Genomic DNA, 24,305 nt, shown 5'->3' with positions numbered 1-24,305 from the left:
ATGTTGACTTTATTTGATCATTTCAGTAAAAACTAACGTTCATATTTCTCTTTTTGATTATAATACTGATGAACGTTCAAAACAAAGCACTTTGGCAACTTACCACCTATGTTTTAAAATGCTTAATAAGCACCGTAACTTTCATGATATCATTTCTCCGTCATAATCGGTTGTTTCCGTGAACGGCCGACTGTTGAGTGACGGCAAATGCTGCGGCTGCAAGGCATTGTGGGGCAGCATTTTCGCTTCTCCTGTCGGTTAGGGAGGTCCAGTGGTTCCTAAGCTAAAGGAGGTTATAAAGGAAGTTTGAAACCTCCTTTCCTATCATTCTCATCATTCTAGAGAATTCGAACGGCACTTATCATGGATGCCACTGAGGGACTTCCGGGTCATTTCACTCCGTTAGGAAGGTTCCTAAGCTAAATGGACTATTCGACTTCAGCCCAGCTCTCTCGTCTCCTCTTCACCCACCACACTTTTCGCGGCACACGTACTTACAGCCAATCAGCTCTGAATGATGTGAGATGACGTATGGTGGGGATGGCAGCACTATGCCCCTCTGGTCATTATTTTTTTGCCACACACATTAAATAGGACAATACTCTGAGCATGCGCAGTGTAGTTTTTACAGTCACCATTGACTTAAACAGGGAGAGGGAGGGGCAGGATCGGGTTTTGTCCCACATGGCTCTAAACAGCTCAATAGGCACACTGTAGACACTAATTAGAAGAACACAGACTAAAACAGCAATGTACAGACGAATCAGATGATTAAACATGATCTTAAAATATATTTTATATTTTTATTTATTTTTTGCATTTTTTTGTAATAATTATTTGTAATACTTTCTGCTGACACTAGGTGGGGCTGTGCCCCACCTGCCCCTAATGACCAGTCGCCACTGTAGGTAACAATGGAAAATGTAAGATCTAAGCATGAGCAGTAATGGGTCAAATGATCATAGCTGTGGATGCTTGCATTGAGATGAAAAATAGAAAATGTTTTGGATGAAACAGAATGTCCTAAACTTTGGTGTAATATTTTGGATCGTAAATGTTCATCTATTCAAGTCTTTTGCCGTAGTTTTACAGTGTTTTGCAAACATGTTATGCTCCATTACGAAGAAAAAACGATGTAAATTGTTGGCAGCTCTATTGCCAGTGACCAGCTCTACTACATTTAGAAGAATTCTATAAAAAAGTGTACATTTTGTAATGCATCACTGTCAGACACCACAATCATATACTAACCTCTTTTAATTATGAAGACTTGCACTGCAGATCTTTTGGGGATGTATTTGCTATGCTATGTGAAGAGAGTGCTTGTTGAACAGTGAGTTCCTCATAGCGTGGGTTTACAGCCTGTCCCTGGTCACAAGCATGCTTGAATTAAAGCCACACTTCCATCTGTTTTTGTCTCTCATTGTCTGTCAAATCGTTTTTGATGAAGATCTTGGTGCCTTCCCCCCCTCTCTCCTTTCCTCTTCATTCTTGAATCTGTGCCGCTTAACCACATCTGACCTTGGCCTACTTGCTTATATTTTCCCTTATGATGTACATATTCAACCTCATTTCACAATTGATCTTAATCAGCAGTTGTTCAACTTTAGATTCTGAAACTTAGGGTCATTGTAAAATCCTTTCTCTTGTTTCGCTTGTACAAAGTAAATTGAACTTCACTTTAGATTTGAGGAATGGTTTCTTAAAGGTCCCATGGCCATTTCTACTGATCATAATTCCATTGTTGGACCAATGGGTCCATTTGGGTATGGGCACGTCACAGAACCCAGGAAGCAAACGATGGAAAAAGAGAAATGTCCAACGAGGCGTTCTGGGGCAGCAGACAGGTCTTTCCTGTGTTAGAGTTGTACTCGCTACAGGGTGCACTTTGAGGGTTTTGACTCTGCAGACCGTTTACATGCAGAAAAACCTTCATAACACAAGGGGACGGGTAATAACCTGAAAAGCATGACCTGGGCCCTTTAAGACCATCTAAAACATGTTGTGAGTATTGCAAACTGATTGTAATGTCCTTTAGATCTTTGATGATGTTGCCTGTTCTCTGTGACGGTCACTAAGCATCGTATCATAAAACCAGTGAACCAATACAGACGTGGAATAGATCCTCTGGGAAGCTTTAATGTTCTGTGTGGATGACACTGTGTTGGTTAATAGACGTTAAATGACCTTCATGGTACATTTTGAGTTCATGTTCAATTTTTTATATTTAAATAAAGGAATCTAGGCTTCATAATGGTTCTTGACATTGTGTCTCCCATCATCACACGTCTCTTTGTCGCGGTGGTTCTATTGATTTGCTTAATAATTTCTATTACCTACATTCTCAGATTTTTTAGATGTTCAATGTCATTACTAGATCAGCCAGTTATTATTGTTTTGAAGTACAATTAAAGAAAGCAAGTCGATTAGTCAAGCCCTCAGTATAACGCACTTCAGCCTCCAGGTGGCACCATTTATTCAGTTAACATTGGAAATAATAAAAATGGTAAAAAACTACAATGCAGACCGAGTGGTCGGAGGAAGTCCCTCAGAGTTAAACGTTAAATACATAAACCTGTTGAGATGCAGGGGTTAGGGTTGAGTGTCATAATGTCTTACCGTGGTCCATTAAAGTGAAACATTCAAAGAAATGCAAACTTCAATCAATTGAAACGGAATGCTTTTAATGAAATAAAATAATCATAAAACCAGCTGCAGTTTACAGTTTAAAGCAGTTTCATTATGATCAACATATCAATGAACTGTTTCATGGAGAGTCCTTAGGAGCAGCTTTGAGGCTTTTATCCATCAGTGTCTTCAAACCTGTAGCAACCAGCAGATTTCCAAGTGTGTGTACGTTAAAAACACGAAATATATGTTCCCAAAGTGAAAATTAAAAAGAGTGGCAGAAAAACTTCTTCAACCAAAATAAATCCATCCTGGATTTACCCAACTCATATTTGTGCAGTCGGGCACTTGTCAGATAATCCCACCTCAGCAGGCCTACAAGTCATGTCCAATCCTCTCTGAGTACTCGTCTTATTCGTTAGGCGCTCTTGGCACTGGGGCTTTCATCACTGATTCCATTGGGTTTCACAAGGACTTGTCACGTTTCCTCCAGTGACCTCCGGCCATGCAGCCATTCACAGTGTGTCTGTCTAATCAAAGAGTCAGGTGGTCCACTTACAGAGTGTGTGTGTTCCCCTTACTCATGAAGAGTCACAACCCCACCTGGATCAGTCTTTTGAAGGTAGTGTATGACCTTTTCACATCATCATCTGGGAAGGTATTCCTGTGGAACTCCGCTAAAGTTTCTGCTCTTCAGCGCCTGGTCAACGGTAAGAATAAAGGGGTCAATCATCTGCCTCATATCAGGAGTGAATGGGTCAAAAGAGGGTCTCTGTCCCCCTGAACGTTTGAAGTGTCCGTCCTGGTTGCTCTGGGCGCAGAACAGCCTCTCCTCGGTCATGGAGACGTTTAGAAAGGCTGTGATGAGACGCAGCTGAGGGACCAGAGCCATCTGCAGCTCCTCGTAGTGCACCACCAGCAGGCGGCGGCCAAACCTCAGCCAGCTCAGAGCATGGGACGCCCACCAGGGGGCGTAACTGGAGACAAATTCTGGCCATTCTGTGGGTGAAAGAGAGAGAAGTTAAGGACAGCTAGTCGAGTTTACACTGCCTGCTACCGCTTGACTCAAATCAACTCAAACAGTTCATTTACTCTTTTTAGTTTTCCACTGCAGATAGTAGAATAGATACTAGTGATTCCAGAGTCTGCTGCGACTTCTCTAACATCACACACTGATATTGATAGTGTGCAGCAAAGCTTAAGAGTTATTAGGTTGTGGCTATAGTATATGATATTTATATACACAAACATTTCCCACCTTGGGATCAGTAAAGTACTTCTTATTCTTATCTTATCTTATATATAAATATGCCATCACATATATATAAATATATCTTATATCAGGTTATTTTGAGTAAACACATTTGTCTGCCTGTATGAAGTACCCTCTCTGCACAATTCCCTTCAGCATAGACACCATGTTGTCATTTGGAAGAATTGTTTCAGGGAAGTTAAGAACACGTTCACCAACAGCAGATAACAGAGCAGTTGTCTCAGCGTTGTTTGATTTTGGTTGTCACACAGTCAAAGAGTCAATAAAAGCAAATGGTGTAAGTCAGTGTGCGAAATACCCGTCAATAATCGGGGGGGGTCCCCATCTCCCGTTTATTGCGCAATATACTGGTCGAAGATTTCTCAATATGTTACTACATATTGAGAAATCTTCGACCAGTATATTGAGCAGTGTCGGTAAGGCCTCCTATACAATATTCCATGGATGCAAGCCAAGACAATCAGTAGTCTATAGCAGCGTTTCTCAACCGGGGCGTCTTCAGGGGTGCCGTCAAATAATTCTATATTCTGACGTTCATATGAATGAACGTATACGGGACCGTTAAAGAGCCGTCTGTTTTCGATTCCATGCGAGGAAATGCTTTTGCAAAATAGAAGATATTTGTGAATAAATGTTTTGAATTATGAATACTGGAAGCTTAAAAACATGTTAGTGACCATTGCAAGTGACAAATGAATATTATAATTTCAGACCCCCCTCAAATTTAGCTGTTGAGACTTTCAGGGGGGCTCAGGTGTTAATCAGGGGGGTTGAGCTCCCCCGGACCCCCCCGTATTTCACACACTGGGTAAGTTCTGTAATGTCTGTGACCACTTACGAATGTGCAAAACTAATAGATCCTGGCTTTGGTAGCAATTACATCTCCTGTCAGTGTGTGGCATTTTCTACACATTGAATGGAATAATTTACTTTACTACTGTATGCCATGTTGAACATAGTGTACTGTATAGTATTGTGTATTTAGTGTTTGGCATATTGTAAGTAGGGGACAAGAGTTGTGTTTGTGGTTACAGAGGTCACTGGGTAAACAAAGCGTGATAGCCCAGTGTACAGAGTATTGTACATGCTGTGTGCAGCTGTCTATGTAATGTAGGGCGCAGTGTATGCTGCATTGAACATAGTGTATGTAAAGTGTACATGGTATACACCCTATTGTACTTAATCTAGTGTATGGCAATGTGCACATATTGTAGAATGTACTTACAGTAGTGTGTGCCGTACTTAACAAAGTGTATGACATTGTGTACTTAGTGGATGCCATATTGTACGAGTGTACACTGAAAAAACTGATACATTGACTTTAATGTATTATTTTAAAATAAAAATGTTTACTTAATAGTATTGCTTCCAATTAACCTAATACAGTTATTTGAAATCTGTAATTAATTAAAGTCAACGGTTCAGTTTGTTTCGGTGTATATCCAATTTCATTTTAATTGCGTGAGTTAAGAGAGCTACGATTGCCATCACCTACTTACTGTGATTCCGCATATAATATAGCAGTGGACTGTATTACCTTTGCTTTTCAACTGTACGTCTGTAGCGTGTCCTAAATGTCCGGCACACTTGCGGTTGAACTCAGCCATGAGGGAGCGGTACGGGTTTCGAATCAGCAGGATGGCAGAATCGAACATCTCGATCTCTTTCTGACCGCTCTCGTGGGTCTTCACACTTATGCTGCGGCCACTCTTCCAGTAGTCCTTCTCTCCTTTGAAACCTGGTGCCATGAATACATGAATGAATAATGGTCAGCTGCGAGGCATATTTCAAACGCTCTTTGAACAGTCGGATCCCCACCTCTGTTGTACAGCGTGCCGTCGAAATAGAAGCTGCCAGTGTAGTATCCCGTCACGAGCTCGATCAGGTGTCGCACCCAGGTGTTGCCTGCACCAGGGAAACTAGACAGAGCCACCAGGGAGCTGGATCTCTGAGGCAGAAACATCCTCTCTTTGCACCTGGAGTCTACAAGGAGATGGGTTGTCATTGTTACTCTGCTTAAGCAAGTAGAGCTGCACCAGGTACAACTAATATATCACAAAGTGTGGATGCAGGAAGCACAAAAGGACGCAGAACAAGTCATGTTGCACACATCGTAGCATGGTTGCAAAAGTGAAACATTGGGACAGAGTTGAATTGCGGATCTAAATTTGGGATGTGACACTGCTTTCAAGAGCAATTATTTCCCCAAGGAAACAACACAACATTAATGCAGAGGCCCAGATATCTTAGCTGATATTTTACAGAACATTTCACAGGAGGAAATAGTGTGTGAAACGTTGCTGCTGTGCGTGATCCTTAAAAATGAATGATATGGCAGGAAATGATTACAAGATTCTCCCATCCTCCTTTACCAAATAAGACCCTGCTGCATATCTCACCGAGCACAGGGGTGTGATACACCTGGTAGTGGTCCAGCTCGGGGGCCGCTGTGTGGGTGGAGTTGCTGGTGAGGTTCAGCCCAGTGTCCCCCACACACTGCTGGTTGAGACTGAACAGAGAGGACGTCCATGTACAGAAACAGTGGGGCTTCTTGAACACAGCCAACGGGAGCTCCTGCAAACAAAAAACTCAACATGTATTCATTTTGCTCTAACTACTTGCATTTATGTGTCAGCTAAGTTCAGTAGTGACGTCTGCATCACTTCATCATCCGTGTTGATGATCTTATTCTCATTATTCCGGTAACAGAAGGTGAAAATGCACTATGGCACTATGCACAAACGCACATCCACACACACCGCATTGTGGGTAATAATCTGAATGAAGTCACCACCTGATGATACAGTATCAATCCCACAGGAAGTGCCAGATGTTGAAACAAATGTCCTTGTGGCCAAACGGTGGTATTACAGTGTCGGTAAGTCCGTGATGTCGTTTGGGCCCAAAAATGCTTTTCCCCATTGACTAAGATTGGGAAAGTGACGTCTGTAAATCAGCGTTTAATATTTTTGAGGGACATCAACGTCACAATTCACTTGAAACACTTGAAGAGCTCATTTTTAATTCGTTAAACATTGAGCTAAATCCAAATCCAGTGTTATTTTCCCTCTCGATTTATTTGACTTTATTTATTAGATTTGATTGGAGGAAGCGTTCAAGGAAAACACAAGTGTGCATACTCTATGGTGGCGAAGTCCATAGGGACTTGGCTTGGCAACTGGAAGGTTACCAGTTCAAGTCCCGGAAAGACCAAGTGCTACCGAGGTGTCCCTGAGCAAGGCACCGTTCCCCACACTGCTCCCCGGGCGCCGTACATAATGGCAGCCCACTGCTCCTAACACTAGGATGGGTCACATGCAGAGAAACCGTTTCGTTACATGGTACCTGTACTACGTAATGACAATAAGTTCAATCTATCTATCATATGAGTGAACAGGGCTCCAATGCTGTACCCTCTTTATTCATGCGTGGATACATCTATTAGCCATTCCTGTTTTCACATTCATTTCAGAGGAGACACAGCTGCTTCCAGAAAGATCTCAGAGCTGAATCCAGACTATCTACTTCTCATTAGAGGCCCATTAAACCGTTCATATTCAGCCAAACCAGGGAGTGTGCCAGAGATCTCCAGGGAGCCGAGGCAGCTCTCTGATCTGTGAGTCTGCCGTACTACAGGAGGAGAAACTGGAACACTACAGGAAGATCTGTGCAACAAACTGTTCTTTTAGAGGACTGATACAAACCTTGTCGGTGCAGGTCTCCACGCAGGACTGAGTGGTCAGGTTGGGCTGGAAGGAGGACACGGGGAAGGTGCTGATGGTGCTGTTCGGCAACTTGAAGCAGCCGCGGTGGTGCACGTTTTTGACTGGAACAGACAACATTATAAGATGGTGGAACACTTAACAGGATAACATACACTTAGATTCAACTACAGGGTTGACTATTGTGAATTCTTTTGAAAATAGATTTATATAAGGGCTGAATTTAAATAATCCTTTCCAAAGTGTTCCTGCCCTAATTACATTTGCACACTTAACTGAATCTGGTGTGTAATAGATTCAGCTGCAAATCTCCAGAGACACTGAAGCCTCCGATCATGAATATTGATCATGTATATGGTATGAAGCCTTTATAATGAATTTGACCTTGCCAACATCAATTATGTGGTGCATAGCTAAAAGAAGAAAAGAGTTCTGAAAGAGAATGTATAATCAGTGTTGTCTTATTTTCCACATAGCTATTAATATGTTGTGTTTGGATTATCAAGGCCAATACACAACTCTGGAGATGTTTTTCTTTATCTGTTGTTTTGAAGGACATGAACAGTAGATTGAGTCATCACAGCTATCCGTGACATGCCACATGCAAACAATGTGAAACTCTGGCTAAAGACTCCACATAGGCAATGTTCGTATACAGATCTTAGCAATCAAGAATGAAGTTACTCGTCATGCACAAAAGCACCTAAACCATGGAGTGGCCCTGCAGCCACGCAAAGAGCCCCATCACTCAACTCCAGCATCAGACATAGAGCTGGGGTAAGGCTTTAAGAGGATTCATTCATATTGAGGACGAATATTTCAGTAAGAGTTGCAATGTTTGCAATGAAAGTAATTTCCTAAAACTCTGTGTAGGCTTTTCCGAGAAATTAGACTCAAATATGAATTAGTCGTCCATTTGTTGTTGACTATTTTCAGCCACGGATGAACACACATTTAGTGATGTAGGGCAGTGGCTGCTCATCGATAGATCTTTAATTTGTCATTGCACAGGTACAACGACATTACAACGAACTCAAGGTGCCAACACGCAACAACAAGACAATATAATAACAACCGACCTTCCTACTAAGATATAATTATATCAGTTGATATACATTATTTCTCATCATTCACATTACGCTGAAAATAATTAGTATTTGTGTGTACATGTATATATATATATGTGTGTGTGTGTGTGTGTGTGTGTGTGTGTGTGTGTGTGTGTGTGTGTGTGTGTGTGTGTGTGTGTGTGTGTGTGTGTGTGTGTGTGTGTGTGTGTGTGTGTGTGTGTGTGTGTGTGTGTGTGTGTGTGTGTGTGTGTGGGTGAGGAAAGAATAATATGGAGAGAGGAAAAAAAGGGAGGAAAGGAAGTCTGTGTGTACTTTTGTGTGTTTTTTGTTTGCGTTTTGTGCGTTTAATTTAAATCTATTTTAAAAGTGTTTTTTTTAATGGGGTTTGCAATAAAAAAAGATTTGTTTTTGAATTAGTCAAATAATTACAAAATGCATAATAGAATAAAAAACTAGACAGCACCCCTTGTGATTACCAACCAGGGTGTGTGTGTGTGTGTGTGTGTGTGTGTGTGTGTGTGTGTGTGTGTGTGTGTGTGTGTGTGTGTGTGTGTGTGTGTGTGTGTGTGTGTGTGTGTGTTTTGGGGAGGGGGGGGCAGTTCAATGACCCAGAGATGATCTCTATTTCAACACTGTTTTAGGCCAGACATTGTTGTACATGTGTTTGAGAAGCGCATCATTCCTACGGACATAGCCTTCTGTGTACACACTAGTAGGTTTAAGGATTTCAGTGTATAGACTGGTCGTCCCCCTGCTGTCAGCAGCTCTCACAGAGCCGGCTGTACACAGAATAAAGAGCGAGCTGCTGTCTCTGAGGGACGGTGACTCACACTTCCTGTGACCTGGCAGCTGCTCCTCCACCTTGTAAATGGAGAGTCGGCCCACACCTCCACAGGGAGACCCCCTCTCCCCCCGACACACCAGACTACAGTCCTCCTCCGCAGCCCGTGAGCTACTGATCCGGTTCCCACAGTGGCACTCAGCTCCGTACTCCAGACCTGCAAACTGGTACCCACTAACACACACACACACACACACACACACACACACACACACACACACACACACACACACACACACACACACACACACACACACACACACACACACACACACACACACACACACACACACACACACACACACACACACACACACACACACACACACACGGTAGATTCAGATAGTGCTATAGCTGAGGGCAATGCACAACCTCAAGCCTCTGCCCTCAGGCTGAGCCCTCTCATGTGACGTTGCTTACATTTTAAACGTATCATTGTAATTCCCCAGCATTGAATCCACAGTGTTTCTGCCCCCTGTGGTATTTGTCACTGCTTCTCCTTCTGCACTCATCCGCCAGTGCTGCCGTCTCCGTCTGAACTGCGCTCACCTCTGAGCTGCACTTTACATATCAAGGCTGCCGTGACTCACCCTCTCTTTTCTTCCTCCCACTCGGGAGAGGCATAGCGCTCATCGAAATTGACCTTTTCACATACGTTTTTTGAAGCGTCCTCATAAATTGCCTTGACTTTTTACTTTTACTCATCGAGATAATTGGCCCACTCAGGTAACGAGCACAACTGCTTTCTGTGTGAATAGGGCATTGGGGGGGGGGGGGGGCTTGAGACGTGAGTCCAGACTCAGTGTGACTGCTTCCATCTGTCCTCCGCTCCTCTGTGAAACAGAGCTTCTGTGGTGGAAAGTAAGTACATTTACTCAAGTGCTGTACTGAAGTACAGATTTAAGGTACTCGGGTATTTTCATTTTATACAACTTTATTATTCTACTCCGCTACTTTTTGGAATCCCAATGTTGTAATGTTTACTCCACTACACTTATTTTACATTTGTATTGACTCGTTACTTTATCAATTAAGATTTTAGCAAACAATACTTGGGAAAAACTTTTGAAATATAATTATTTTATATTAAAGCATCCAACTTAAGCAACTACAACCACGGGTACTAATACTTTAATTATATTTTCCTAATCGTACTTAAATACTTTTACTTAGGTTCCATTCTCGATGCACTACTTTTACTTGAAATGTTGTATTTTTAAAGTGTGGTACACTGAAAACCTGAAATGTTGACTTTAATTAAATGTATTATGTCAATTGCTTTAACTTAACTGTATCAGGTTAGTTGAAAGCAATTATATTAAGTTTAAATTAAAAAAGATTAGGTTCAACTTAATATTACTGCTTTCAACTAACCTGATACAGTGATGTGAAATCTGTTGACATAACACATTTCATTAAAGTCAGCGGTTCAGTTTTTTCAGTGTATTAGTGCTTTTACTTTTTCCACAACAGCTGCTATGATATAAGAGGAATAAGTCAAGTGGGTCATTCCCTGAGCTGCTCAAACATTCCACCTTTCTCTGCATGTTTCCTCAGCTCTCGGTCATTTAGAAGATTCACCAGAGACGCACATATCTGATGTTTCCACAAACTGCTCATTCAGCTCTAACACATGCGTACCTCCCCCCTTTCCTTCTTCTGCAATAGATCAAGTCTTCTGTCCTAGCCTGCTCTTCACCACAACCCGCCCCCCCCCTCATCTTTTACTGTCATCCAGCCACCTGCCTCTCCGCTGGCTCCACACACAGGAGGCATTCATGGAGGAGACTGAGACCCGAAGCGTTTACTCAAACAGCAGGCCTTCTGTGGTCCTTCACATGAACGCATTACCTTTCCGAGCAGGTGTCCTGACACAGAGAACTGGTCATTTTGCGCAGGTCATAAAGCATGGTCCCCCCCAGGGCTCGATCGCTGGCGTTGTGAAGAAAGCATCCGATGTAGGTCCCTGTGTGTGAGAGAAAACCATCGAGTGTGAAGTTCCCTGTACCGTGTTCTCACAATGACAAGGGTCAACTTGAGAAGCGTGTTTCTGTTACAAGAGGCATTGTGTTCTGAAATGATCCCTCAGTACATTCATTAGTAGGTTAACATAAAATGTATGGACGACATTTTTCTTATTTTAAACATTTGCGATAAAGAAAGTACACATTTGAGGGAATTCCTTATAATAATTATAAAAATTCTACATCTCCATGTTTGCATATCACTGCTTTGTAATCAGCTTCAATTCAACTCTAAATATTATTTTGTTCAGCTTTGTTTCGTTTTTTGTGTCTTGACTTTCCTATACTTGGGTTTGTACCTGTTCTGAGCAAAGTGCATCTTTTAAGACGATAAATTAAAATATTACAAAAGAATAATTGCCTAGTTATTATTATTTATTACACACCAAATTGTATTGCGAGCCACAATAACCAACTTATTTATAACATGACTAAGCCTTTTTTGTTACCAATCAATGTCAATGATTTGTATGTTGATGTTTCTGGGAGAGTGTTTTACTTGCACTAGAATACAAATGGTTCCTGTGGAAAGAAAAATAAAACACATAATAGGCGACGATAAACTATGATGTGCTGACAAGATTACGGCCCCATATGAAATGTCACCCATACAGTCTTTGATGTTATCCTTGTCTTTTCACACTGCTACATAAACTCAGCTGGCACATAAAAGTATGTTTTATAAATATCCCTTGAGTGGAGGGTAGTGCATGCACTTCTTTCTTGGTTGCAGATGAATTTACATCTCGTCCCTCGGGTCGGAGGACATGATATTTTTAGGTTTCATGCCAGAGGATTTTGTCGTTGAGTGCATGTTGTGCCCAGACAGGTGAAAGATTCTTTTGGCAATTTCCCAATGTCTGCTTTTAGGTTTATTTCCCAAACCTTTGAATGCATTTGCATTCATTGATGTTTTATAGCAGGCTTCAAGGTCATTGAGGATTCAGCCTTCTATGTCTCCTATTAGCATCAACATGAACTGATGCCAACTGGACCAAGAGGATTGTAAAGGGTTGGAGGAGACGCAGCAAGGTGCACCGACACGATGGACCATGAACCATGAAATCTCTGGCAGGCCGAGCATCAGCATATCGAATTTGTGATTCAATCAGTCTGCACAGTCCTCTGAAGCTGCCCTTGTTGTTCGGAGACAAACACTGGAGGACACAGCAGCTGGAAGGCACTGAGAGGTCTGTGGCAGGAAGCTTCTCAGCAGGCATCACCAAGGTGAGCCCCCCCTCAACTTCTCCGCCCAGCGGGGCAGGTCATTGCTTTAATCAAAGTGAAGGAGAAGCTCCAGGCGCCGGCCGCTGAGGGTTAATGGAGGGACACTGCCCAGAGTCCCAGACATGATGGGAATGGCTGCACTTAGACCTGACACTGTGTCACTTTCTCAAACACTGAGACGGATGGCTGTGGAGCTGACTCCAGCTAAGGACCAGTAGCATGTGCACTGTGTGTGTGCAAGGGGACTGGACAGGGTTAACTGTCTCACTGCTGATCTCAAGTATCCTTACAGTGAGCGGAACACATGCAGGCTGACCCAAGCAGGGGTCAGGGATAATCACCTACAACTAAAATAAGACAACATGTTAGGTGAAAATCTAAATGTCTGTTTCTAAAACATTTTATTTTTGATACATAAAGTTCTATTCACATCTTTAATCTTTAACTGAATTCTAGCATATCTTTAGGAACTGTATATAAAAGTTGAGATTTCATTATTTAAATAAATAAAAACATGGGCAGGATTGTTTTTCAGCCCTGTGTCGTGTCTGCAGATATATTACCAACAGCTAAAACAACATGACCAATTAGCTAGGGTAACATTCATGGAGCTTTCCCTTTATCACTAAGTGTCGCAACATTCAGAGGGACCTCTGTTATTACTGAATCAAAGCTGAAACAATTAAATGAGGGGAAATGTGGAGGGGAATTCCCCGTGCTAGAACCAAATCACCTGCACTTACTGCATCTCTGCAGAGGAAAAAACGACTATAACAAATTAAAAAAGTGGGGCTTCTTTTGTGCAACCACTTCTTAGTGCTGATGCCTCTGCACTTCTCTGGGCATGTAATATGTACTTTACATATCAAGGGCCGGGGGCAGGAAACATCTCAAGAGCCATCACCAAGGTGAGCCCCCCCTCAACGCCTCCGCCCAGCGGGCAGGTCATTGCTTTGATCAAAGTGAAGGAGAAGCTCCAGCCGTCGGCCGCTGAGGGTTGATGGAGGGAAGCTGCCCAGAGTCCCAGACATGATGGGAATGACTGCACTTAGACCTGACACTGTGTGTCTCTCCTGAACACTGAGACTGATGGCTGTGGAGCTGCCTCTTCTCCACAGGAGTAGATGGAGAAGGCTAATGACAAGTAGCATGTGCACTGTGTGTGTCCCTTAAAGGCGGCTGGAGAAGGTTAACAGTCTGAAACAAACCTTACATTGAGCTCTACACATGATAGGCTGGGTGACAGAGAGGATCATCTCTGTTATACTTGTATTACAAAATATACAACATATTGAACATGTAAATGTCTGTTACCCTACCCTAACCTATATTATTTTGTATAGATAATGTTGTATCCACATCTTTAAAATGTAACTGAATTATACCATATGTTTTGAGGAAAATAATTAATTAAAAATTGAGATTAAATGATTTTGTAAAAATAAAAACATGGGCATGATTTTTCAGCCCTAATTAGTGTCTACAGGTATTCTCTTAAAGGTCCCCTATTATACTGCTTTTCATTAATATTATAAAACATGTCTCTGATTGATCATTGCAGCATCCCATAATCCCCTCTGTTTCAGCCCTGTTTCCAAAGTGCTGATTCTCTGTCTGTTACTTTAGATCAGGGATGGGCAAATGGCGGCCCGCACCTACTCTTTTTGCGGCCCTCAGATTAAAGGTGGGGTAGGTACGTTTCAGAAACCGGCTCGAGTGCACTAACATTTGAAAGTACACACCCGAAAAGAATCCGCCCCTTCCTTCAGACTTCCTTACAGAGCACCTCCTCCAACACACATGAACGCGCACATGACGTCAGCAGACTGGTGAAAGTGGCCGCCTGTTGCTGGCGAGTCATTGAAGTACTGCTGCAATGCACGCCCAATGAGGGCACGCCCAATGACGGCACGCCCAATGAGGGCACGCCCAATGAGGGCACGCCCAATGACGGCACGCCCAATGAGGGCACGCCCAATGACGGCACACCCAATGACGGCACACCCAATGACGGCACGCCCAATGAGGGCACGCCCAATGACGGCACACCCAATGACGGCACACCCAATGACGGCACGCCCAATGAGGGCACGAGATACATTTGTGCGTGCATGAGATGGAAGGCTGACAGACAGGGCGGCAATCCAATCCGTTTAGGGATTGGTTGTACTTTTTACAGTACTACGGCTTCCACAGATGACATTTTTTTATGGATTTTTTGTCAAAGCACTTCACATATTCATTGCTATCGGGATGTTAAGAGCATTCCATGGAATATAACAACAAGTGTATCGCAAGCCGGTTTCGGAAACTTACCTACCCCACCTTTAATTTATAAACAACGTAATTAATAATAAAAAAATATATATATATTTTTTTACTTGTAGTACTGATACCGTCCAATAGACTCCTAGTTACGTAGCGAGCTGCGTAGATGATTTCAAATACTGCGAAATAATCTGTGACGCGTTTGTGCGTATTGTGTTTGTTTCCCGGGGAAACCCTCACAAGAAACACCGGCTGTTGTTAAGCCTGCTGTGACGTTAAGTTGCCTCTTGTAATTATGCCTTTACAAGCTTACAAGTTGTATTTATCATCTGAATTTGGCGAAACAAGTTTAATATTCTTAAAACCAAGACAATCAGATGAAAACAAACTGTCACAGACCCTGCCGTGTTATCTATGATTACTATACGCTTTTCATTCATAATTTCAGCGGGAGGGAGGGGGGCGGCGCTGAGGAACAGCAGAGTGCGGGTTGACGGGTGTCTGTGTGGACATTCCCCTTATTGTGGAATAAGGGGAATGCAGAGACTGGCTACAAGTGTCTTAGGTTCAAGTTAGACAACTAATGTCTGGGTTAGTGTTCATGACTTCATGTATGTCATCTCATGGTTAATCTCAATACACACACATTTTCCGTGCTTTCCAACAGTTTAAAATAGTTGTATTCCACTGTTTAATAACCTGTTCAATACAAATATGCCACTTGCAAAAATGAAATAACATTTCTGTGAACTGATATTTGTTTAGTGGCTTATTAGAGGATGTTCCCTTTGATTTGATCAGGACAAAAAGTGAGAGGATCTTTTTTCCTGAAACGTTCAGGGTCTCTTTACACAGAGGGGACACATGTTGACATGAACAAGTGGATTTTGCACTATAGGTGACCTTTGAGGTTGCTAAGCCCTAAATCCATAACCAATAAGCTACGATGACATGTATTTAGCCAATAGCATTATCACTCTCTGTTGCCATGTTCAGAGGGACCTCTGTTATTACTGAATCAAACCTGAAACCATAAAATGAGGGGAAATGTGGAGGGGAATTCCCCGTGGAAACTACGCCTGTATCTAAAACCCAATCACCTGCACTTCCCGACGACCTAAAACTCTGCAGAGAAAAGAACGAGCATAACAAAATAAAAAGTGCGGCTTCTACTGAGCACCCCCTGTAATATGTCTCCTTCTGATTCCTGTCACATCTCGGGCATGTAATATGTGCTTTACATGCCAAGGAAATTGTGACTCATCCCTGCGAGGCACAACGTTTCCAGCAGCAGACACAAAGACTGGCCCGCGTCTCATGTATATATAAAATGTTTGAAAAGGAATTGTTAAGCCCATGGATCTATGAATATATTACAATACATTGGCACACCTTTCCATCTGGCTGTGTTGTAACGGCAAAATACAGTTTGAAAGCTGACTACATTGAATAAAGATTGATTTGAATAAAACAGGGAAGCTGGGTAATTTATTTCCGTTTCATGGGAAATACTTTTCAAAAGGAACCTTTACCAGATGGCTGTAACTGAAACTGATCTCCTTCCTGCCTCCATCATGTATACTGTATATAGCAGTGGTGTAAAGTAACACATACATTTACTCAGGTACTGTATTTAAGTACACTTTTGCGGTACTTGTACTTTACTTGAGTATTTCAATTGTTTGCTATACTTTGTACTTCTACTCCACTACAATTCAGAGGTAAATCGTATACTTCTACTCCACTACATGTATTTAGTACCTTTAGTTACTTTACAGATCTGGATTAATGATGTGAAATATAATCAACACTTAGATCTGACTTTAGTTCCACCTGGAGTCCACTCACAAGCTACCCCGCAGTCTACAAAGTCACTGAGTACTTCCTCCACCTCTGCCTTCTTGGTGACTGAGTGAGGGGCCTTGCATTGTGTGTAGAAGAACAATGGTTAGGGCTTAGTCAGTGCAGGAAATGACTAATATCAAGGTTTTATTAAGATTACTAATGAGAAATACTAATGTATGATCAAAAAGAAACACGTGCCTGTTTTTCCTTCTCTTTTTGAAGAGGAGTCGTGAGCAAGACCCCTTGTGGGGGAAACCTCTGAAGCAATAGGAGTCAGGAGTCAGAGACACGAGGAGAGCTGGAGCTCTGATGGCAAACACTGACGGTTTATTTGGAGCTTCGGCCGGAGACATGTCACGGGCCACGAGTTGACGACACGGTTGAGATGCCACAATCAATTCTGAAGAACTCTACCCCAGACCCGCGTGTTTAGCTAGTTCAGAGAGAATAATCACCATTGTGCAAATAAGATAGAATGATAACACCTCTCCCAGCTGACGCCAGCAGGCAGGAGCAGGGAGACGGAGCACTGAGAGCAGCAGCCCAGGCTACAGGTGCCTCTACTCAGTCAGGACAGTTTGAACTGATACACTGGGGCAACGTTATGGGCCTTGGGAGTGATGTGCCCAACACCCTCATCAACACGATCTGAAGCACCAACAAGTACAATGTCACATACATGTATAATGCCCCTCTTCTAACTGTTCTGAGATCAGGGTTATCTCTGCGATGCTGTTGGGAGAGAGCTCCAGGCCACCTGAGCTCAACAAGTACATCACAAAATAGAAGAGAGAGTTGCTTATTTGCTTCTTCATATATTATTCACCAGGAAACACCAGGAAACACATCTTCATCAGGAACTAGGGCTGTCAGTCCATTACAATAGTTAATCGCGATTAATCGCAAATTAATCGCACATTTTTCATCTGTTCTAAATGTACCTGAGAGGAATATTTTTCAAGTTTGTAATACTCTTATCAACATATGAGCGGACAAATATGCTTTATGCTAATGTTTATTATCATTTGAACAATGACAAATATTATATATATATATTATATAAACACAACAACCTGAACATTACAAATATTCGCCTCAATTCAACCTGGAACCTCTCTCATACAATACAAATGGTGTGTGTGTGTGTGTGTGTGTGTGTGTGTGTGTGTGTGTGTGTGTGTGTGTGTGTGTGTGTGTGTGTGTGTGTGTGTGTGTGTGTGTGTGTGTGTGTGTGTGTGTGTGTGTGTGTGTGTGTGTGTGTGTGTGTGATGTATCGTTGGAGCTATGTGCAACTCAAGGCATATGCTCGAACGGGAGCTGCCTGGACGCTGCGATCATGTCGCACTATCCGTGCTGAGTGTGCTGACTGTTCGTACAATGTCCCTCTGTCTGGCTTCCTGCATCAAGTCAAGTGCTCGGCGCAGTTGTGGCGAAATGTCGCTCCTCGCTCCACTCCTTATGTCCGTTAGCGCAGCTAGCTAGCACCAGATGCTAACAACAACAATGCACGTAAGGTCTCTCCCTCGCTCGCTCGGGCCACACACACACACCCTCCCGGTCCTCCCGATGGCCAGTCGGTGCCTGCCGGTGAGCGTGGAAGTGTGGTCTGCCACAAGCGGGCGGCAGGAGCGGGGCTGTCAGCATCATCAGCTTGTAGAATGTATTTTAAACTCGATGCGCTCTGAAACTACGGGGCGGCCGAGGACAAAAAATACACATGCGTTAATCGCGTTAAAATAATTAGTGGCGTTAATTTTTGTTATTAACGCGTTCACTTGACAGCCCTATCAGGAACATATCTTTATTCTCACATATCCTCTTCCCCCGCTGTATTTCAGAAAGCAGGGTCGTGTTGAAGAGGCCCTATAATGCTTCTTTAGGGTTTCCTCTTTGTGTGTTATATAGGTGCATGTGCATGTGAATGGTGTTCTCTCCCACACACTCCCCCCAGCCTGAAACTCCTCCATTGGACTCCTTTGTTTACTTATGTATCATAGTGACATCACTAAGTAACACTCACTCATATATTTGCTAGCACTCCAACACATTGTACGTGATTGGCTAAGGGGCGGGACATCTCTAAGCGGTTGACCAATCCCAACAGAGCCGGCCAGCTAACCAATCGGAGCAGACTGGGCTCTGGTTTCAGACAGAGGGTGAAAAGAGGTGCTGCAGCACAGGCAGTGTGAGGGAAATGAAGAGCTTTTTGAACATGGAGACATGTCACAGTGGAGACACTAAATACTGATATAAGCTAACTATGTCCTCGTTAAGGCTTAACGCTAATAGAGGTACACAACCGTGACTACAGATACAAGATCAGTTGAGATCGGCAAATCACATGAGATGTTGTAGGCGGAGCTAAACACAACCCCTGTCTGTCAGGTTACATACCAGCAGATATCAGACGAGCCTGAGACTTAGATGACCACCAAAGGAACTGATGGTTAAAGCACGCGAGTGGTCATCTTGTTAAAAGTAGTATTCAGTGGACTTTCACTTTACAATTGTTCTCTCAACTCAATGTGTTGACCCTGTCTATCTCTGCTAACGGTTACATGTGTTGAAAGAGAAACATCTGTTAGGTCAGTGTTGTGATGGAAATTATTTTGAAGGCATTGATTGGAAACAAAAATGAAGATACTGCAACACTGGAGGTTTGATTCCAAGTCATTACAGAACCCTTATAATATGTGTGCACACCACCCTGAGTTCTGCCAAGTCTCATGGCTTTCACTGACTCTTAGGACTTAGGATCTGCCTGTGGTCAAAACATGTTTATCCTCCAAAAGCAGAGGCGCCATCTCAAGATTAAGATGGACGTCAAGGCTTTTCCTGTGTGACCTACTTGAAATAAGCATTTCATAAACATGAAAAGGACATTACCATCAAAACATGCATCGTTGTGTTGAATACATGAATGAATATACCTTTATGTCTGCTGTGCAGAGGGGCCCTCTGCTCCGGGCTCTCCGGCAGCAGAGAGTGGAACCAGCGCCGATGCAAGTGTTGGACCCCCAGGCGCTGGGACGCAGGCCAGTGTCTGCTGGCCTTGGCCCCCCCTCCAGACTGGGGCTGAACGGAGGCCCATCTGGAGCGCGTCCTCACGCCCAGGCCAGCGGGCCTGAGGGCGGTGGGGGGGGCCGCGAGGGACAGCAGAGGCGGCAGGCTGGCCAGGTTGGGCTGTGTGACTCTGATGCTGGAGCGCTGCAGGAGCAGGATGCTGCCCGCCATCAGGTAGGCGATGCCAAGGCCGAGCAGCAGCATCTGAGCACGCTTCAACAGGCAGTACAGTCTGCAGGGGGGTGCCAACATCCTGCTCTCACCTCAGTGGAAGGCCATGTCATGGATTAGGAGTGAGGAGATCTACTTCATACTCTTGGAAAGGCCTGCAGCATCTGGTGAAGTAATGGTGAGCTGGCTCTGCAGTGTCCAAACAGCAGCAGCGGAACAATGGATGTGTCACAACAGAGAGGGATTTAATATCCAAGGCCGTGTTCACCGACTCCAGGGTGCTCCTCGGGGAGACGCTGAGGCACACAGAAAGAAAATGCATTGCGGATTAAATTCACAGTGGATGTGAACATAGGCTTGTGTTTCTATCGTGCAGCAGCTTGCACCATGCCCACGCTGTCCGCTGCTGTATCGCTTCATCCCTGCCACTTCGTTCATTTAGACCGCTTAACTTATGTTCTGCATCTCCTGTAAATCCTGTGTTCTGAGTGTTGCCTTGCATTCCACATTCCCCTTTAACTCCAATCCAACTGTATTTATACAGCACTTTAAAACCTTCAGACCAAAGTGCTGTACGGAGAGATAAGCTCACACAACATCATATAAATACATCTAAAATACAAAATACAAACACAAAACAAACCAGAATAAACGTAATAATTAAAAAATAAAATAAAAACAATAGACCACTGAAAGCAAATAAAAGCAACAATCTACTTGTTTCCGAATGCTAGGGAGAAGGGTGAGACCAATTGACTAATACTGCTTCAAACGGAATCCACTTTTCAATACAGGGGTTTCCTTCAGCCCCAGCTCAGTGAGTCAGATATGTGTTCTTACATCCCAGTCATCCCAGTCATCCCAGTCATCCCAGTGAAATGACATAATGTGGTGAAACACCGTCAGGAGAGCGCATTATGGACATTATGCAGACAATCTGTGGAAAGATTAATAAGTGATTAAAGAAAAACATGATAGATGTGTTGGCAGTGTTTCATGAAGCCTGAAGAGGGGGGGGGGCACCCCGCCTCCTCTGTCACCATGGTCTCCTGGAAGCCCCCCCCCCCCAAAGGTTCCCATGTGACACAATCTATTCTTCTCAATGGTGATATCCATCTATCATCCCGGTGAGTCGGTGTTCGTCACACAGCGTCATGCCCTTCAGCTCCACTTCTCCTCTCAGGCCTCTCGTCTTCAGTCCCCAACTGTACCCCCCCCCCCCCCCCCCCCCACCACCACCACCGTCCACCGCCAAAAAAGTAGGGGTGCGGTAGTGCTTCCGAGGATAGAAGCAACAGTTTGCACAATGACTCTCTGATCAAGCCCGAGTGCCCAAATTATGCTAAACTCCAGGTTTTGTTCGCTCAACGATCCTGTTTGGATGCGGTGATGAAAGAGAAATCAATAAGCTGCGAGAGTAAAACGAATCACCTATTTAAACATCCGAGGTCTTCCATCTTAAAAAAACCCTCACTGTGTTTCCACCATATAGAAGCTGTTTAAACATGCAGCTTACCTTCAGCCGTGCTGCGGGAGGTTTGGCATCATTCCTGCGTCGATCGCGGATCAGTTTATGCCGTTACGATGGCTGTTTTCCCCGCTTCGTTTCCAGTGAAGGTCTCTCGAGCATTTCCCATAGCTGGTGTTATATAAGCTCTCTCTCTCTCTCTCTCTCTCTCTCTCTCTCTCTCTCTCTCTCTCTCTCTCTCTCTCTCTCTCTCTCTCTCTCTCTCTGCCAGCCACTACTGCTCTGGAAGGGATATAAAGCAGGCAGAATGTGTGTGTGGCGAGAGAGGGGCAGGATGGGAAGTCAGTCTCATTTGCATTGGTGATCTCAACGCGTCACAGCTCCTCTGCTGAGCAAAGGGAAGAGTCGTGTCCAGCAAGCCCATACTAAACAGCGGCTTCACTATACTATACTAACGACACACGGCTTTATATGCATCGTGTCGCCATGCAACCCCCCCGCCCGCCCCGCAACACCACGATGTTGCACTTCAGAAATACCCGAGCAGCATGCAAACTGCCACCACATTTGTCTCGGGGTAAGGGAAGCACACGTTATTATCCTGCAGCAGACACGTTGGAGATCCAGAGCTCTCCAGCCATGTGTCTCATTGGCCGATGTATTGTCCTCCTCATATAGAGTTGTGTACTGGATTCAGCTCTGCTCTGCACATCGGTCCAAATACTGAATGTTTGGAATTCGCCATGAGTCATGAATAATGCATCAGTCCACCGACGTCCCAGCGTTTCAGCACCACGAACAGCGCCACATCTGCGCGCGCCTGCAATCAACAAGAGGGCGCAACGGCACATAACAAAGCGCTGCGTCATCGATAATTACAGCATTCACATACTGTCGGCCGCCTACATATACCCCTTTACGCAAGTGCAATACTTACAGACATCATTTCACTTTACTTGAGAATTCCCATGTTATACTTCTACTCCACATTTCATTGGCAATTATTGTAGCCTATACTTTATACTCGATTACATTCATTTACACTCATAGTTACTTACTTTTGACATATAAAAACATGTGATATGCTGATATGATGCAGTGCTGTACTATATCATACAAACATACAAACCAGTATTTTTAAAAGTATCTAAAATTGGCCTCACATTGACAAATACATGTAATGGCCCGATATTGATTAAAATATAGGATAATATGACATATGAAAATATAATATTCTGAAAAGAGTCATTCTGCATACAGTATAGAGTACTTTTACTTTTGATACTGTTACTATATTTAGATGATTATATTTATGTTCGTTTACAAAAGTATTATTTTGCATTCAGAACTTTTACTTGTGTAATTGGCTTCAATATGTTAGGAACCTGAGAATGACAAGAGAGGAACACTTAATTCACTTGTACTTTCGATAAAAACAAGAAGTGAATATTAAAATGAGCAACCTAATGCAATATCAATCAATCAATCAATCAATCAATCAATCAATCAATCAATCAATCAATCAATCAATCAATCAATCAATCAATGTTTATTTATATAGCCCAATATCACAAATGTTACATTTGTCTCAGTGGTCTTCACAGTGTGTACAGAATATCAGTATGACAATACGACACCCTCTGTCCTTAGACCCTCTGTCCTTAGACCCTCTGTCCTTAGACCCTCACATCGTACAAGGAAAAACTTCCGAAGAAAACCCAGTTTAAAGGGAAAAATGGGAGAAACCTCAGGGAGAGCAACAGAGGAGGGATCCCTCTCCCAGGACGGACAGACGTGCAATAGATGCCGTGTGTAAATTGAAAAGATAATACATTTGCAACATAGGTAGTCCAAATGTTTGGAAATGCATGTGTGTATAATAGGAAGATGAATCCACGAGGATATCCATCCAGGACCGATGATCCAGGACCACAGCCACGACTCAAGATCCAGGGCTCGCGATGCAGGACACAGGACCGCAGGATCCTCCATGACTCCGGATCCCGGCGTATATAGACACCAAAAAGAAAGAAATGTGGGGAAGCTGGGTTCATCGGAACATGAGAGTACACAGGTATAGACAGAGAGAAGGAAGAAGTAAGATGTCCCCCGACAAACTAAGCCTATATCAGCAAAACTAGGGGCTGAATCTAATCAGCCCTAACTATAAGCTTTATCAAAAAGGAAGGTCTTAAGCACACTCTTAAAAACGAATAGCTGTTAAAATAACATCATCCTGTGTATCTTTCAGGATATCTTCTAGTTCCACTGTCCTTGAATTTCTGTATAGATTCAAGATAGAAAGGTGTGTTGTCCAAACAGCAGAAAACCAAGGATCCTCCAACAATTCAACATGCAGTATGTACTGTAGTACTCAGACATACAAATGAATCAAATAGTGCAAGAAGAAATAAAATAGCACAGGGACATTAAGACGCAATAATAAAATACAGGAATAAGTCAAATATAGACATCATTTATAATATTAGTTATGAAATAAGGACAAAATAAAGTACACAGTATAAAATACATATAGTGTAATATGGGAATGTATAAATGCAAATGAAGCGACGCACAGTAAGTGGATTCAACCATGAAGAAACACTCTGAAAAAAAGCTTGAATCCTGCAAGAACATTAGCTTTAAATAAGCCAAACCACTGTTAGTACTATTGCAATGGCTTCAAGACAAACTTCTACATACAG

General features: G+C 43.1%; 1 protein-coding gene across 1 annotated transcript; it reads right to left on the bottom strand.

The window, feature by feature from the left end:
* Nucleotides 1–2,676: 2,676 nt before the first annotated feature.
* Nucleotides 2,677–21,772, bottom strand: wscd1b (WSC domain containing 1b). The gene is made up of 9 exons (XM_034099415.2): nt 21,649–21,772; nt 19,829–20,428; nt 11,386–11,500; nt 9,524–9,708; nt 7,606–7,727; nt 6,301–6,475; nt 5,720–5,884; nt 5,439–5,639; nt 2,677–3,627 (listed from the first exon to the last, which is right to left on the bottom strand). Exons 2-9 carry the CDS (start codon nt 20,211–20,213, stop codon nt 3,275–3,277), a joined length of 1,701 nt encoding a protein of 566 aa, XP_033955306.1. The 5' UTR covers nt 20,214–20,428; nt 21,649–21,772; the 3' UTR covers nt 2,677–3,274.
* Between the last annotated feature and the right edge of the window lie 2,533 nt (nt 21,773–24,305).

Source organism: Pseudochaenichthys georgianus, chromosome 14 (assembly GCF_902827115.2).
Source record: "Pseudochaenichthys georgianus chromosome 14, fPseGeo1.2, whole genome shotgun sequence".
NCBI classification, from domain to species: Eukaryota; Metazoa; Chordata; class Actinopteri; order Perciformes; family Channichthyidae; genus Pseudochaenichthys; species Pseudochaenichthys georgianus.
The sequence above is the reverse complement of the archived record's forward strand: the minus strand, read 5'-3'. Positions and strand labels throughout refer to the sequence as shown.